Below are 18383 nucleotides of genomic sequence, written 5' to 3'. Positions count from 1 at the left end.
AAAAAGACTAAAGGAAATGTCAACAAAATAAAGAAGAGCAGCCAAGGTAAAGGCCCTCACAGAAAGGTGACAGACCTGCAGCAGACTTAGAGGGGCTCAAGAGCAGTAACAGTGAAGCTAAAGGGAGCACAAGAACAGAGGATCCAGAAGCAGCCAGGCCAATAATGGAGATACTTCAAAAAAAAAAAAAAAAAAATTGAGGTGTGACAATCTAGTATTTCTCATGAGCGGATATTGAATTAAGACTACAAGTACAGCTTAAAAACTATATATAGATAATTAATATTTTAGAACTTCAAAACTAAATTTCTTCACTTGATAGAGTTAAGAATAAGATGGCACATTTGATGCAAAACTGGTTAAGATGCAGAAAGCAGAGAGAGAGACATGTTTCTGTTGCTGGACGCCTGTTACATGTAGATCTCTGCAGAGAGTTTACAGCCCATGCTGTTTATGGTACACATTAATGATTTGTACTTAAATGCATGAAAATTGACAGGGTGATAAGTAGTGAGAAGGATAGCTGTGAACTGCAGAAGAAAATCAACTGATCGGTCAGATGGATCTAATAGTGGCAAATAAAATTAAACCAGAAAATCAAAATGAAAAGTAATGCACTTGAAAACAGCTACCTAGGCAAGGGACTGCACTGAATAACGGGACCCTGGAAAAAGTACTGAGGTTGAAAGGGCCTTGATGTTCATATCCACAGATCCCTGATGGTTGCAATGAGAGTGGATAGGTTGATTAAGAAGGCATATGGGATACCCGACTTTATTGGCCAAGGCATAGAATACAAACAGCAGGGAAATTTTGTTGGAACTATAAAATGCTGGTTCAGCCACAACTGGAGTAGTGTGTGCAGTTCTGGTCACATCATAGGAAAGATGTGATTGCACTAGAGAGGGTGCACAGGAGATTTACCAAGATGTTGCCTGGGCTGATGGATCTGAACAATGAGGAACAATTGGTTGGCTCGAGTTGTTTTCCTTGGAGCAGCTAAAAAAGGTTGAGGGGGCACTGGATAGAAGTGTACCAGATGGAGGAGATTAGATACAGTGGCCTCAAGAATCCACAGGCTGCAGGTGAAATTCCGACTGTTGACACAGAATACCAAATAAAAATGAATAAAACACGTTTTGTAGTTCTGAAATGTTTGTTCAGGACGGGCCCAATGAAATTTTAGCTGAAACTAAAATCAGGGGAGTAAACGGTCAAGTTTTCTTAAACAACAAAAAAAAAACCTCGCCAATTCCCACTTCTTTCACTCTCCTCTTTCGTTATTTTGGTGTATTCAGTTCCCTCTCCTACACTTTTGTTTTAAACACATTTCTTTCCTTCAATTTTCTCTCGTAGTTTTTAAAATTTGCTCCCCTTCCTATAGGATGGGAGATTGTCTTTGATTTTAAAAACAAAACCATAAGAGGAGCAGGAAGTCAACAAGCTGCCCCCTTGTTTGACTAGGACATTGGTTAAGAACAAAAAGAAGTATCAGCCAAGTTGTCCTTGCTCTTGTTTCATCCCCAAGCTCAAAACTGGAATCCCTTCAGGTTTTGTAAATATATTACACAATTAATTGCTACCTACCATAGTCATCATTGTAGCCTGAATAATCAGAAAATAATAGCAACTCAAAAACAATTATTGTTATCTATTAATTCACACTTACCATCTTCAACCATTGCTTGTCCTTTTTGGGCCACAGCTTTGATACGTGGTTCATGACCAGAAATCTCTGCTTGGAGTGCCTGATGTTTTTTAAGTAAGTTCTGTACACCAATCAAATCCTTTCCTGAAATTTAAAAGGTTTTACTTGTTCAAAACAACACACGAACATGCATATCATGTCTCTTAATCTTGTATAGTCCAAGCTATGAATTCCTTCCTGAGGAATGACCCATTGTTGAGAGGCACTTTCTGCTACCCCACACAAGTGGCGACCATCTGAGCAAGAGCTCTGGCAGGTCAGCAAGGATGCAGATACATCAGAATCTTACAAGGACTTTTTAAAAGAAAAACAAAAAACGAACAAACAAACAAAAAAGAAACATCAAATTTTGAAGGATAAAGTAAACTAGGGGTTTGACAGGAACATGCAAGTTGAATTGATTTGAGCGAGTTTAGGATTTTGAAATTACTTGATAAAAAGGAAAATTTTCCATTGATGGGGCAGGTGTGCGTGTGTGTTTTGGCAGGGGTGGAGGCAGGACTCCAAGACAAGAAACAAGATTAAAATCAGAGTCCAGCATTTCAGGAAATACCTATTTCAGGCCACGGATGGATGGAAAGCCCTACCACTAAAAAGGATACGGTGTCAAAACAAAGGGATGGGAGTTAGGGTATAGAGCAGACAGCCTTGATCATACTGAAAGGCAGAAAAAAGGTTCCAGATGCTGAATGACTGCCGCTCCCCCCCCCCACCACATTCTTCTTATATCATAAAGACGAAGGAATAGCAAAAGGACAAGATGAGGGGGTTGGGGCCTACAAAGAAATAAAAACCTACTGGGGAAAGAAGTGACAAACCATCAACAGCATCTGAAAATCACCCTGACCTCTGTTGGTGGAAGCTGCAATTGGCTCCTTTTCCCGAATCCACGTTTCTTCATCTTCAATATCACGGAAGAGCTGCTGAAGGCGCAGGGAGTCAGCAAGTTTCTGTTTACGAATTACCATTGGGTCTTTCAGGGCCTCATAACGACCAACCAGAGTTTCTTGCTTCTTCTTGATATTGTCAGCATCAAAGTGTCCGGCTTCCTGGAACTGCCGGGCTTGAATGTTAATTCCATCGATACGGTCCTACGAGCAAAGGGCAGATTTTATTCTTAAAAAAGTTAAGCACCTCCAACAACCTGATGCACCTGAAGCATTTCTGTTCAAAAAAACAGATTTAAACAAGTAGAAAACACTAACAGGGGTTTAAGGGTGAACCAAACAGGCTCTTTTAGTTACTAATGTCACTCCATGCACAAATCAACTAAAACAAAGTAACTACCAGAGTCTAAAATATGATGCTGCTTAGTTTGTGACTTAAAACTAACATATCTTTCAACAACAGTATGCTTGCAACATCTGACTTGTTTCATAAAATGATAGCATCAAGTTCTAGATATTCATAGGCTATTACAGCACAGGGAAAGTAATAGACACTATAAGCCATTTGACATTAGCTCTAACTTGACTGATCCAATCTGATCTTTTCTGCACACTTCTGGTATTCATCTTTACACAACTATAAATTTATAGTAAAAGAGTCAGATAATTATTAGCTAACTACTTGATGCAACAACCCTTCAACTAATTCTTATGTTCTTGAAGTGATACCCAGGAGTTAGAGGGAGACAAGTTGCAGTTATCTATTCTGATCCCAGATTAAAACCCGTTAATCTTTAGCGGTAAAGTTTATTAGACCAAGTTCATTATTCCTACAGAACATTCCATATTATAGCACAGATGATATTCAGTCTCAAAAAGCAAAACAAAAAAGACCTTTTGTGGGTGCGGTATTACTGATAAAGGAAATAAAACAATTCTCCATAAAAGAAAATGCAAACAGTCATTTATTCTCCAGCCTTACACAATTAATCTCAGTACTGAATCCTAGGAAATAGAAATGACATCTCCTTAACCAAAGTCCTCTGCAAGAAGAATACAACATAATGGCTCCAGAAGCCCAACTGACTGGAACTCCAAGAAACTCAAGGGTAACATTAGCCATCACAAAAATATTGAAACAACTGTTAGAACCATTTGCAAAAGATATAATAGGAGAAAAACTATATAATATGTTTAAATCAAAAACATTTAACTAATATTATTCAAAAGAACATTATGTTTACCACTCAGGAAAAAGAGTTCTAATGCGTGGATTTTAAGCAAGCAGAAAAACAAAAATTGAACAACTGTACTACAATGTCAAAGAGTCCATACAATAACTTCATTTATTAAGAGCAAACTAAAAGTTCTCAAACAGTTTGGTGAAGTTATCATGCAGGTAGTGAATCATTCAGACCAACAAAAATAAAGAAAAAGTTCTAGCTTTGATGTCTGGGTTATGTTAGATTAATGAACCTTAACCAGAACAACAAGAGAAATGCTGAATGAGATCTTGTGGTTTGAGAATGAAAAAAATCAGCCAGAAGTTAAGATTAACAGTTAATTAGCCAGACCTCTGCGCAGGCATTAACATCAAAAAAGGAAGTGTTTTAACTTGGCTGTCACTTGGATGAAGTTGTAAAGAGACCACAAATGTGGTTAGGATTGGAATTTACTGTTGTCATTGAACAGCTGCTAAAAATTGTTTTCAAATGACACACATCAATGGCAACTATCTCTCTGTGGAACTCTAGTATATTCAGTACCCACATAACCATACAAAATCAAAAGCTTCAAGACGAACAAAAATTGGAGAGAAACTAAATTACATAATCTGTACTTCTAAAAGATTCTGAGGGTGTTTGACAGGGTAGGTGGCAAGAGGAGACTTCCTGTTGTGCAAAATCTAGAAGGAATAGAACAAATGGGTCATCATTCGTAACTGAACGGAGGAATCTCTTCTCTCAGAAGGTTATTGGTGTTTGGGATTCTCTTCCACAGGGAGCAGTGGATTTTGGGTCACTAAATATATTCAAGGGTGAGTTAGACAGATTTTTGGTTGCCAACAAAATTAAGGATTATGGGGGAATACAAGCAAATAAGCTATATTTTAATTAAACAGATAGAAAGACTTACTCCTACTCTTGCTTATGATCCTAGAATACATTTTCATACCTGATGTGCTGCAATATCAGCCTCCAACAGTGCATGCTTCTTCTGCAGGTTTTGTACACTAGTCAGATCCTTTCCATAATCATCTGAAGCAAGGTGACCTTCAACCTCATACAACCAGAGTTCAATGTCTTCTACATTACGGTTAAATTGTTGTTGTTGGTTGGCTTCGCGTAGTTTAATACCTGTATACAAAGAAAAGATTCACATGAAAGTTTTTTATAAAAAATTCTTCCACCATAATCATCCCTCCCCTTCCTCACTGTGGGTACACAGACAGAGTGTACCATCTCTCTCTCTCCATCAAAATCCTGGAACTCCTTTTACAATAGCACTGTGGCTTACCTAAACCAAATGGACCACAGTAATTCGAAAACAAATAAATAGGATGAACAACAAATACTGGCCTTAGTTTTTGCATTCTTTCATAATATGTCTAGTCTCACACAAATAGCAATAAATTGGAAGTAAGAAGAAAGGGTTCCTTACTCCCAGAATTCTGTGGGAGTGGGTGCCTTCAAAACATAAGCAGTGGAAGAAAAACATCAAATCATTTTCCCTGTGGCCCTGCTACCAGAAAGTTTACTGAAAATGTTAATTACAGAGCTGGTCTTAAAAAGAAACCATTTAATTCATACGAAACATCTGCTATTTTGTGACCTTTCAGTTCTGTGGCCTCAAGCAGCCTCTTCCATAGAGTGATGACATCATCCATACGAGCATTTACTTCATCGGAGGCATAGTGCTTGGCATTAATCAGTTCTTGTCCAGCTTTCTGTAGTGTGTCAATGCGACTCTGATTGGCTGAAAGCTCTGCTTCAAAGGCCTGGTGTTTTTGAACTTTTCCTTGCAAGTTTGAGGGATCCTGAGCCAAGTCAAGAAATTATAAAAGACATTTATAATGTGTTTACATTTCAAACTAACTCAATACAGGTAAACCATGTTTGAAGGGTGAACTCAAGTAGGTGGTTATTTGGACTAGAACTCGCTTGATTCCATAAACTTACATTAATTTGAATTTACACAGTATAACCAGTAAGAGAAAACTACCCTTCAACATCCAAAAAATTCATCTTTGCAAATTATCTTCAGATTATATTTCAAAAAGGTAGTTACCAAACAGGATAATACACTGTTGTATGGCTTGTCAAGTCAGGCCAGGTCAAGGGTTTCAGTGAAGGATTACAGATCAACTCCAGAAGTTCATTAATAGAGAATGGATCTATGAATCAAAATCTCTCAATTCCCAAAAAATTTTAAAAAGTACATAGATATGCAATAAATTACACTCCAGGTCAAATGATTACAGTCTCACCTTGTGAGCTTCATCAGTGGCAGTTTTCATCTTCTCATTTATCCAACTCTTCAGCTCATCAGAATCACGGAAAAATTGCTGTAGACTGAAAGAGTTCTCTAGTGCAACTCGCCGATACATGGCACGTTCATGAAGAGCATTCCGACGGCTCAGGAGCTACAAGACAAAAAGTGGATACTGTGTATTACAAGGGGAAAAGACGAATATTAATTTTTTTATATATAAAAGAGTTACAATGACCTGGAAATGGAATGACTGCAAGGGTGGTGGAAATGTAGATGCAATAGTACTTTCCAAGACAGTCTTGAAAAAAAAAAGGAACAACAAAAAAAAAAAAATTGATAAAAAGAGGACTAGAATCAATTGCACAGCTCTTTCAAACAGCAGTTATAAGCAGAATGATGCAGATTGCCTTCTGTCCCAATGAAATCAGTGTGACCCAGAGGAAAACCAAAAAAAAGAGATAGATTCTACCATATGCATTTGAAGAAGTTAAACAATATTAGAAGTTTCAGCATAAAACTGAAAACTAAAATTCAGCACAAGAACAGCCACCAGTTTTGTATTACCAGTTATACGTGAAGTGGATAAAAATATGGTTGTTAAAAGTGAAACGTCAGCAGAAGCATTTGTTCAGCTGACAATATAATGCACTGCAAATTTACCGCATCACGGCGTGCTGCAACATCTTCCTTTGCATAGTGGTCACTCTGAATCAGCTTGGTGGCAAATTCTTCCAAAGCCTGAGAAAAAACAAACAGCCGTTAAAAAAAACAAACAAACAAGGTAGAGGTGATTATGAAAGACTGGAAACACCTTGGCAGACATACTGTAATTTTCTCTTCTTGAGCACCAAGGGACTTTTCAAAATCTTCATGCTTTTTCAGTAGGGCTTCTACACTGTCCAGTGAATCTCCCAAGTCTTCATTCAACAAGAAAGCCTAAGCAACAAGGTTCAAACAAAAATGTCATTATCAGCTGAGAATAGTAAAAATTTCCTACACTTTTGTATGCTGTTACTTTGAGAACAATGTTCCCTGGAGATGACATTACATATTCAGAAGACTTTACATCCCGAATGACTCACATTCACTCCTCTGGACTAGTAACATTTGTCATCATTTGGGCATCTAATGTCTTACATTTTATGTGAAGAAACATGGATTTGGCTTGGCTATAGCACAAAGAATAATTTGATTTGTGATGGTTTTAGATGACAGATTTGTGGAAACAATAGACGTATTTATTAGAAAAATAAATAAATAATCACAGTACTGCTGCTTATGCAAATTGTAAGGTTCCTCCAAGACCAAATGTTTAATGAATGAATCTTTTGGAGTTCTATTTTCATTACCCCACAATCTAATCAGCCAGCTGTAATCCTACTGCACCTATACGCTTCAACTATCCAGTCAACATTCAGATCTTGACGCTGTCATCCAAACTACCTTAAGATACAACTCTATATTCTCTTTCACACACATACGCGCACATAGATACTAAAAAAGTTTAGACAGGAGCTTTTAAATTCCTCTTTTTTTCTGAACATTGAGGTAGTCTACACTACACTTCTGTTCAGAATTCCATCAATGTTACATTCTAACGCTCCATCACATACCATTTACTATTAATGAATGATGTCCACACGGCTGTCCAAAAGGACACTCACCTCCTGTTTGCTCATCCAGTTGTCCACCTGCTCAGTGTCACGGTAAAAGAGTTGCAGATCCATGCACTGCTCATACTGGTGTCTACGGAGCTCCCATAAATCCAGCAGAGAAACTTTCTCCTCAGCAAGGATTCCAAGCTTAAAAAAAAGAAAAAAAAAGGAAAGATCAACATATTAAAAAAATTGAAAAGTACCACAAAACATGAAAATCTAAAAGATTTTTAACCATGTTCAGAAATTTCAATGTTCAGTGGCATTTGGTGAGCAATGGCCACCAGATTCTTAGAGCGAAGAAGGATGAGAGGTGACTTGATACAGGTTTACAAGATGATGAGTGGCATAGATAGAGTGGATTGTCAGAGGCTTTTTCCCAGGGCGGAAGTGAGTATTACGAGGGGGCATAATTTTAAGGTGACTGGAGGAAGGTATAGGGGAGATGTCAGAGGTAGGTTCTTCACACAGAGAGTGGTGGGTGTGTGGAATGCGCTGCCGACAGTGGTAGTGGAGTCAGATACCTTAGAGACTTTTAAATGACTCTTGGGTAGGCACATGGAGGATAGCGAAATGTATGGTATGCAGGGTAGATTGATCTTAGTAGGATAATAGGTCGGCACAACATCGTGGGCCGAAGGGCCTGTACTGTTCTATGTTCTATTCTCTGATTTTACAGTTATATTTTGCTAACTAACATTCAGATTTAGTTAGTTCTGCACAACAGGTTTCAATTTATACAAAAAGGATCAATTGTGCTTTTCAAATAGCGGGTCATTAGCAAATCCAGAATGATTATTATTAAGACAAAATTGAGGACCCACGAAATTTCCCAGGTAGCTCAGCATCTGAAAATTTCAGCTCCAAAGAAGTTCTCATCTACGGATCACAAGTCACTCCACTTCTCAAGCCTCATGGAATCAGTCTGATTTTCGAAAACTCCCTTGTTTGAACCTTTATTTCTGACTACAACCCACAATGTTCACAGGGAAGCAGAGAAGCTGAGAAGCTAGACACCTCTCTGTAGGGTAATGAACAAAACCACATACATGACAATATATTTGGAGGCAGCAAAAATAGCAGTGGCCTTTGGAGAAAGCATGCACTTAACAATAAAAGTTAGATGTCCTGGAGGGAGTACCTACAAATAAGAAAACTGCACATCCTTTAGCACTAGCAGGATAATAAATGCCCTTAAAAAAAAAGGACCAGCTTGTTATATTCCCTTAACAAAAAAAACTATGATTACAGATGACAAACTATTTCACTCAGCAGCAGAATAAATTATGCTCATTAAGACTACAGTGTTCAGTCTTTTCTAAAAAAAAAAATTCCCCATCCAAAAAGACAAGCATTAAATTCCCAAGTTATTTTAAATAAAATTGTCCCTTCCATCATTTTACAAAAAAAAATTGTTACAAGAAGAAACATTGAGTGCAATTGCTGTTGTACTGTACCTTTTCACGGACTTCATCAGATGCATAATGGCCACCACTGAGCAAGGCTTGTCCTGCTTCATCAGTTGCCTTGAAACTATCCTCATGGGCATCGATTTCACCCTGAAAATCATCACATTCAGATTTGCAAATTTGAAAGGTAGTTCTTAAATGTTTCGCTGCTCAGGTTATCTAAATGCAACTGAAGACATTTCCGAGTAATTAAATAATGTATTTCAGAAGTGATCTAATAGTCCGAGAGTTTCTGTAATTCAGCAGAACTTGCTTCCCTATCCCTATCAAATTAAAACTGATCTAGACATACTGAATGAGCAGACTGCCAACAACAGGCAAAGAATTGCCCAAAACATGCAAATCAAAGACCGATCCAAAATTCAGTTACAAACTGCATTCTGCACCATGCTATTTTCTTCACGAAAGGAAAATTTCCAGTCAAATGTGTTGTTACATTAGAAATGTCAAATTCCATGTTCAAAATCTCTCAACTAGTGTATCTACACACGAAGAATGAAAATCAGAGGGTTAAAAATCACCTTGTGTTCCTGATGTCTGTCAAGCAATGCCTCTGCTCCAGCCACGTCATTTGCCAATTCATCGGCACTGATGAGAGCTTTCATTTCAGTGACCCAGCTGGTCAGGTCACGGAAGTCAGCTAGGAAACGCTGCAGTCTAGGGAGATTAAAAAAAAAGAAAACAAGTTATTGTTCTAAATGTTAATACTCAGCAGCATTACTCAACTGCACTTTTCAGCATTAAAGAACATGTAGTAGAAAATAAGACCCCAGAATTATCTCATCTGGGACACCAGTTTATTTTTTCAAACAAAAACAGACTCAAGACTATTTATAAATGCAATTCAAAAGAACAGGTCCCAAATCAAATGAAGGAGGAGATATTAGGACAGTTAAAAGCTAAGTCAAATGAGTAGATTTTAAACATAGTATTAAAAAAGAAGGGCAAGGTGATCAGATTTAGGGAGGAGGATACTTCAGAACTTACAGCTAGACAGCTGAAAGCATGGGTCATTAAATGGGTGGGAGAAAGAAGATGGGGCACCAGACTGTCAAAGGTATAGAAATATTTTTAAATACAAGGATGTGAATTCTAATCAACCAGGAACCAATGCACAGTTGATGAACAGACGTGTAACTGATGAACAATACAAGGTGCATAACCGTATAATAACAATAGCGTCATTTTGGTACGTTCACATTTATGGAACATGGAAGGTGGGAGGCTGTCCAGGAAAACATTGGAGTCATAGTCTAAAGATAACAAAAACGCAGATGACTGCTGACTGCAGAAGGTGTAGCGGTGCCAAATCATCCTGTCCATGAACTTCTACACCTTCTCTGAATTATTTTATAATTACTACCTGATCAAAAGTTCAAGACAACATAAGCATGATTCACCAGTTTACAGCTTCGAATTCCTTTCCATGAGTTCACAGATTTTAAAACCCAATGTCAGTAATAGACGCCTATTTATCGCAGTCTCACAAGAAAAGGTTTGTAATGAGTGCCCAAGTGTTAATTAGCAAATTATATTCTTGATGCAAACTCTCATTTCGCAGCCTTGCAAAGCCTTCATTGCAAATGGTTGTCTTTTTCATTGTTGTTTTCACCTGTATGAATCATCAAGGCGTGTATGTCTCTGTGCTGCCAAGGTACGAATTCGCTCCCAATTTTGAATGAGCTCTTCTTGTTTCACCTGAATCTGGGCTGCATTCTGTGGGTGGGACTGTTGTAGGCGGTCTGCCTCAGAAGTCAGTGCTTTCACCTGCACAAGAAACGGACAAAGTACGGTCCAGCTAGGAATTCAAATACAGCATGTATTCAAGAACGAATAAATGGCATGTACTGGCAAGTAACAATTGACTGGAATGAATGGTTATGCTTTACCATCAAGTTGCAAGTTAATTACTGTTTTACGTATTAATTAAACACAATCTTTTATGGAGCTGTCACACAAACAAAATCTTATGCAGGGAACAAATGAATTAGTTATACATTTACCAATGCTGTAACACGTCCGATTTCATTTACTATAGTCCTCAACAACTACGTAAATAATTATTTCTGAGAAAAAAAAAAGGCGCAGCCCTCCACAATTTTAAATCTTTGTACCAATATTTTGGAAAGATGATGACACTGATCTTGTCACTTCCTCCAAATAGGTACAAGACTGGAGGGGTAGATCAATTTTTTTTTGCAAAAACCAGAAAGGCATTTTTAAAGTACAAGTGTTTGAAAGGAGGTCAGAATTCATTATCCTAGTTTTTTAGTGTTACCTTGTCCTCCAGAGCTGCAAGATCTCGTTCCAAACCTTCGTGTTTGCGAAGAAGTGTCTGTACGCTAGCCAGGTCACGTCCAAAATCATCCGATGCCATTAGCTGCTCTTTCTCTTTAATCCAACTGATTGTTTCATCCACATCCCTGTCAAGAACAGTGTGTGTGTGTTGATAAAAGAATATTTGGCAGGTCTATTTAAAACCAACACAGTCTGTTCACTTTAGGTGCTCCTTGTGCCATGTGTTTTTAATAATTTGCCCCAGTACATTGTCATCTCTCCCAAAGTAAAAGTACCTACCTTTCCTTTACATTTCCATTGAACACTCAGACAGCTATTTTACAGAGTAAAACGTTATTAAAGGCAATATCGTACAAATTATTTGTATAACATTCTGGCAGAAAAAAAAGACAGCCAGAGTTTGTGCATAATATGAAATATGCACCATTTGAATAGCTAATTTGAAACAATGAATTAACATTGTGAGACACTGAGAAATATTTATCATTTTGCATAACAGTGTTGAATATTTCATGTTTATTTTATACTTAAAAAGTAAATCTACTTAGGCTTTATGCAAGACATGCAGACATTTATTTTTTTTCCTAGAAAGGAATCAACTTCTTTTTCTATGCGTATGCATTTATGTCTGTCTACCTTTACTTTCAGCTGTAAGTTTTCATACCAGATCACATCAGTAGACTGACCCACCTATTAAAACGCTGTACTTCTGCTGCTCCAAAAAGCTTGCCTTGTCGCTGCAGCACCAGGCCCTTGAGCCGCTGCCAAGCAGCATTCACCTCATCCTGACGCTGGGTGATAACCGTCAACTCGGGGTGATTATCCTATACAAAGATACATAGTGTCAATCTTATCATAACAGTCTCCTTCCACCTTGGCAGCATGCAGACAAACAAGAAAAAAAAACTTTCCATTTCACATGGCACAATGCAAAACGTGAATCTTCACAGAATTCTACCCCTTTAAAAGATGTCATGATTGAAATATGAACTCAAAACATATTTGAGATTTGAACTAATAAAAAAAAACTGATAAATTTTGCAGCCCAAATAGCAATGTCTTTGGTGAAATGGCCCTATATCTAAGTGGGTCAGTATAATTTATTTTGTAAAACAAGCTTGGGACATTTCATGTGAAAGACACCATATAAACATAAACATGTATTGCAAGTTGTTTGATATTGCATAATAGCAAAGGAGAATCTCTAACTGTCATGCTTTAGAATCAGGTGGGATTTTAATTTAAAAAAAGTCCACCAGCTCTACAGTTACACTATACATGTACCGTGAATGCTCTCTTAACATTAAAGAGTTCCTGAACCTGTTCAAGTTTTCCAGCCAGTTGATTAACTTCATTAACACGCTCCTCATGAGCTGCAAGGTCAGTTTGGAATTCTTCAAACTTCTTCTGCAAAACTTCCACATGCTCCAAGTCCTGGCCAACTTCTTCCGATGTCACAATAGCTTCCTAAATATAGTTATAGATTGGGATCAAATTACCCAAAATGCTTTTAAAAAGATGAAAAATGAAAAGTGAGATTATTCCCCACCCCATTCAGAGTGCATCAATAAAATTATTATACACAACACACAGAAGAGCATTAAAATAACCCCAAATCTACTAATAATAAAACTAATCCTAGCTTTGAAATTACAAGCCAGGCTGTTTGCCTGGCTCTCTTTCTAATTGAGGTTTAAGTATAATTTACAATTCTCAAGTAGAAACAGCCAAAGGTATGTTTTACACATCCGTACCAGCTAGAAGAGCACTTGGTGTGGCTAACCAAAGGAAATGGTCTCAGGTGCCAAGATAAATATTTTAATTTTCTCATGAAAACACATGCTTGTGAAGCTAGAGTTTAGCAATGACAGTGTTGTTAAAGCACAGAATGCTAAAAATTAACAGTCATTAAGTGGATTTTAGTAAAGCCTTTGACAAGGTTCAGCATGGTAGACCATTTAGTAAAATTAGGTCACATGGGATTCAGAGTGAGCTTGCCAACCAGAGTCATAATTGGTTTAACGGCAGGAGACACAGTAATGGTGGAGGATTGCTTTTCGGACTGCAGGCCTGTGACCAGCAGTGTTCCACAGGGATCAGTTCTGGGTCCTCTTTTGTCTGTCATTTATATAAATGATTCAGATGAGAATATAGAAGGCATGGTTAGTAAGTTTGCAGATTACACCAAAACTGGTGGCATTGTAGACAGTGAAGAAGATTTTCTAAGATTACCAAGGGATCTTGATCAAATGGGTCAACGGATTGAGAAATGGCAGATGGAGTTCAATCGGATAAATGAGAGGTATGCGTGTTTTGGTACAACAAACAAGGGTAGGGTTTATACGATTAATGGTAGGGCCTTGGGCATTGTTACAGAACAGAGGGACCTAGGAGTGCAGGTACATAATTCTTTGAAGTTGGTGTCCCATATGGACAGGCTGGTTAAAAAGGCATTTGGCACACTTGCCTTCATTGCTCAGTCCTTCCAGTATAGCAGTTGGAAAGTCATGTTGAGGTTGTACAGGACATTGGGGTGAGACCTCTTCTGGAATACTGTGTCCAGTTCTGGTCACACTGTTATAGGAAGGACATTATCAAGCTGGAGAGGGTTCAGAAGAGATTTACCAGGATATTGCTGGGTATGGAAGGTTTGAGTTATAAACAGAGGCTGGATAGGCTGGGAGGCTTTTCTGATGAAGGGTCTAGGCCCGAAACGTCAGCCTTTCTGCTCCTATGATGCTGCTTGGCCTGCTGTGTTCATCCAGCCCTGCACCTTGTTGTGCTGGATAGGCTGGGATTTTTTTTCCACTGGAGATTAGGAGGTTGAGAGGTGACCTGATAGAAATTTATAAAATAATGAGAGGTGTAGACAGAGTTGATGGTAGTTGTCTCTTCTCTAAGATGGGGAATTTCAAGACTAGGGGGCACATTTTTAAGAAGGAGAGAGTAGAGAGATTTTAAAAAGATATGATGCAGTGTTTTTTAAACACAGAGGATGGTTCACGCGTGGAATGAACTTCCTGAGGAAATGGTGGATGCAGGTACAATTAAAATATTTTAAAGACATTTAGATGGTTATATGAATAGGGAACGTTTGGAGGGATATGGGCCAGGAGCAGGCAGGTGGAACTAGTTTAGTTTGGGATTATGTTCAGCATAGACCGGTTGGACCAAAAAGGGTCTGTTTCCATGCTGTATGACTATGACTCTATAAATACTAAACATAAATTAATGGTATTTTGATTAATAGTTTCCTGCTCTTCAGTGAACTAATAACCTGCATTAACTGTGCAAAATTAATTTAAAGCGAATAGAAATATTAATCATAAAAACTATTAAGTAGGTTACCAAAGCAATGCAATTTCAGCTAATTAGTACTACTCTGATATTTAATGCCCCTCGATAATGAGGTGAACCAATTTGATTTATAAAACATTGATGGGTTTTGTGCCTGTATGTTAACATAACCTTGTCCTTCTGGCCCAGAGGTGGGTGTCACAACCCAGATGGAAATGGCGCAGTGGTAATCAAGTCCCACTTCTCCCCGAGTTGTCACAAAAAGTGTAAAATGGCTAAGTGAATCACAAAGATGGTTAAATTTACCTGACAAACTTCTATCCAGGACAAAAACCTCACACCAGGTTTAATTATTAATTAATAAAACAAATATGTCTAAACAAATTTATCTTTTAACATATGGCAAAACAGATTGCTAAATACTAGTACACAAAAACTTCAAACGATTCCCCTTTAAAACTAACATGCACATATTAATTCACAAATAGGACAGACAACTATGCAGAAATCGCATAGGTGGAAAACATACGCAAAGAGGAACAAATTCTGTAGATCACATGTCTTTAGAATAGTTGAATAGGGTGACTCAGTTCTTCTGGTTTTTGGTGATGATACGTTGTTGATCAAAATGACTGACTATTAAATTAAGGATATTCTGTCAGACCGAGATCTTTGCTGAAGTTAGAAGTATTTCTTTTCAGAATCTTTAGTTTTTTTTTCCCCCCCTGAACCTAAGAGGTCTGTCGTCTTTACTTGCAGGCTGTTGGAGGTCTGAATGCAACTGCCTTCAAGTCTGTGACAAAATGCAACTTACAACAAATTTAAACACTGTTGTCAGACACACAGCCTTTCAACTCAGACACTTGGCACCACCTTGGTCTCAAAAGATAAATCCAGCGTCTCAAAAAATTGCATGAGACCATGTAACTAATACGTGTACACCACACAGTCCCTCTTTTGACCTTCAAGTTGTGACAAAAACCAAAACAAAAAACACCACACCTGGCATATTTTCTGCAATGTAGCAGTTTCCAAACTTCTATTTTTGCCTACACTATGCATTTACACACGTATTAATATGTCCAAAGATTGTTTAAAAAATAATTTACAAGTTCATATTTTGTCATGGGCCTATAGAGATTCACATAAGTGTTCACTGAAATAGAAGACTGGTGTAATTGTATCTCTGTTCTGATAAGTAAATTAATATTTTTATAAACAGCTCTTGTAACTGTAACTTCCAGGCCACACTCAAAATACAGGACGGGAATTTCTGATCCAAACTTTACACTTCTCCCTTGAGAGATACATTACACACACACACACACACACACACTTTCTTTGGGTCTGAAATTAATAATTAACTTGCAGATATTGCTCCTCGAGGCCTGAATTTAGAGTGAATGGGTTTATGCACACCTCTAACAGATTTTAGGATTATTTACATTGCTGGGTCACAAAACAATGCGGTTTCAATTGTTTAGGGAAAACACTCAGATTAGTCAAGGAGACTTTTGGGTTTTAGTTTTTACTTTATGTTTGGAGCAGTACTATAAAGTTTTTGGAATAGGGTGGCTCTCTAGACCAGTGCTCCTGAGAAGAGAAGGATATATCGTGACATATATTTTAGTGTGGAGAATGAATGTACTAGTTCAAAGCAGCAATGCATCACCACATTCTGGTGGGCAATTCAGATAGGCAATAAGTGCTGTTCTTGCCAGCAATACTCATCACAAGAAGGTTTCTTTTTTAAAAAAAAACAAAAAAAGGTAGGAGAAAAAAAAAGAAGAGGAGATTGACATACATCCACTACATTAAAAATGTGTACAGGTTTGTATGCCTAATAAGCTAAAACATACCAATGTGTTCAGAGAACCTGTTAGCTGTTGGCTTTGTCATTTTCAAACTTTTGTTGCATTTCTTCCATGCACAGTTTTCCCACTGCAGTAATCAGTTTTACAACCTGCCCCGTTGTTGCATATTAACAATCTTAATCTTTAGATCATAGACAAAGAACTGACCTTATCATTGATCCAGTCCATGACATCATCACACTCGCGTTGATATTGCACAAGTTTCTGAGTCTGCAAAAGTCGGATCCCCTTCTCCTTCATTTTCTCCAGTAAACGAGCCCATAGTTCATGGAGTTCCTCTAGTCGGGTCTTGAATAAAAGAAATTTTAAAAAATAAAAAAAAACAAAAAATACTTTTTTAAATTTGAAAATTTTAAAATTTGAAAAAGCATAACATCTGACATTTGTTGTCAATGTGCGATATTAAATTCTGTACTAAATTACAGGATTATTTCTACAACACTGACATATTATCAGATATTCTGCACCTAGCTCACGACTAATGGGTTATGAAGGATTTCCTCAAGTAAAGAAATTCTACACAAATCAAATTACAGAATACAATACAAACTAATCTACAGGGTCAAATCAGACTTCCCAGCTGCTATCCTACACTAAAATAATCAAACATCTTTCCTCACTGAACTGGAATCAAAATAATCCTCAATCCATTCTTCCCTCATGCATCCACGCTGTTTCCTCTCCACTATTCACCTCAATTACTCCGTGAGGCAGCAAGATATTCACACATACCACACACACGTAAACCGAAACATCCTTTCGAAAAGGAAGGAGGCAGCTATGAACAATCCAAGGAAACAACTTTGGATCACTGGTAGTGCTGATAAATTGCCTTTATATAAAAAAAAAACTTCCTGGAATTTAAACCAGAAGTTGTATTCTGAATTATATACTAAAATGTATTCAAGACAGAAAGATATTCAAGATGGTCAAACACAAAGTCCATAGTTTGCAGTGGTTTCCATTCCCACTTTAGTTGATATTTGTGCAAACAAATAATTTATGTTAAGAAAATTAATTTGCAGATAGTGGATTGGATTATGCAAAACAATTATTAAATTCTCCTAGCAGAAGGCCAATTGTATAAAATTCAAGCAAGCTGATGGGGGTTGTTATAGAACTACTCACTGAACATAGCATTAAAGGATGATTATATTTAAATATTGCCTTTCACTACTTCAGGACATTTCAAAGCTTTCCACAGCCAATGAAACACCTCTACTATCTAACCATTTGTAAACAGTTGATGTAGCAGCCAATTTATACATAGTGATGTCTTTTGGGTGCAACTTGCTAAGGGCCTGTTTCCTTGCTGTATATTTCTGACCCTTCGGTCCAACTCAACCATGCTGACCAGATATTCTATCTAAATCTAGTCCCATATCTCTAAATCCTTCCTATTCATATACCCATCCAGGTGCCTTTTAAATGTTGTAATTGTACCAGCCTCCACCACTTCCTCTGGCAGCTTATTCCATACACGCACCACCCTCTGTGTGAAAATGTTGCCCCTTAGGTCCCTCTAAAATCTTTCCCCTCTCAACTTAGAGCTATGCCCTCTTGTTTTGGACTCCTGCACTGTGGGGAAGGGACCATGTCTATTCACCCTATCCATGCCCTCATGATTTTATAAACTTCGACAAGGTCACTCCTCAGCCTCTGACACTCCATGGCAAGTAGTCCCAGCCTATTCAGCCTCTCCC

General features: G+C 37.7%; 1 protein-coding gene across 8 annotated transcripts in view; it reads right to left on the bottom strand.

The window, feature by feature from the left end:
• The window catches only part of sptan1 (spectrin alpha, non-erythrocytic 1), a 101319-nt gene that overhangs the window by 66219 nt on the left and 16717 nt on the right, over positions 1–18383 (bottom strand). For all 8 annotated transcript variants that reach the window (XM_048613744.1, XM_048613748.1, XM_048613747.1 and 5 more), the window contains exons 5-19: positions 16828–16968; positions 12830–12976; positions 12200–12333; positions 11490–11634; positions 10824–10978; positions 9733–9868; positions 9200–9301; positions 7752–7889; positions 6913–7023; positions 6748–6825; positions 6083–6238; positions 5428–5632; positions 4771–4952; positions 2556–2799; positions 1670–1792 (exon numbers count right to left, since the gene is read on the bottom strand). In XM_048613744.1, the coding sequence (XP_048469701.1) occupies positions 1670–1792; positions 2556–2799; positions 4771–4952; positions 5428–5632; positions 6083–6238; positions 6748–6825; positions 6913–7023; positions 7752–7889; positions 9200–9301; positions 9733–9868; positions 10824–10978; positions 11490–11634; positions 12200–12333; positions 12830–12976; positions 16828–16968 (2197 nt within the window). The remainder of the gene's footprint in view (positions 1–1669; positions 1793–2555; positions 2800–4770; positions 4953–5427; positions 5633–6082; positions 6239–6747; positions 6826–6912; positions 7024–7751; positions 7890–9199; positions 9302–9732; positions 9869–10823; positions 10979–11489; positions 11635–12199; positions 12334–12829; positions 12977–16827; positions 16969–18383) is intronic.

Source organism: Rhincodon typus, chromosome 28 (genome assembly GCF_021869965.1).
Source record: "Rhincodon typus isolate 14 chromosome 28, sRhiTyp1.1, whole genome shotgun sequence".
Classification (NCBI taxonomy): Eukaryota; Metazoa; Chordata; class Chondrichthyes; order Orectolobiformes; family Rhincodontidae; genus Rhincodon; species Rhincodon typus.
The sequence above is the reverse complement of the archived record's forward strand: the minus strand, read 5'-3'. Positions and strand labels throughout refer to the sequence as shown.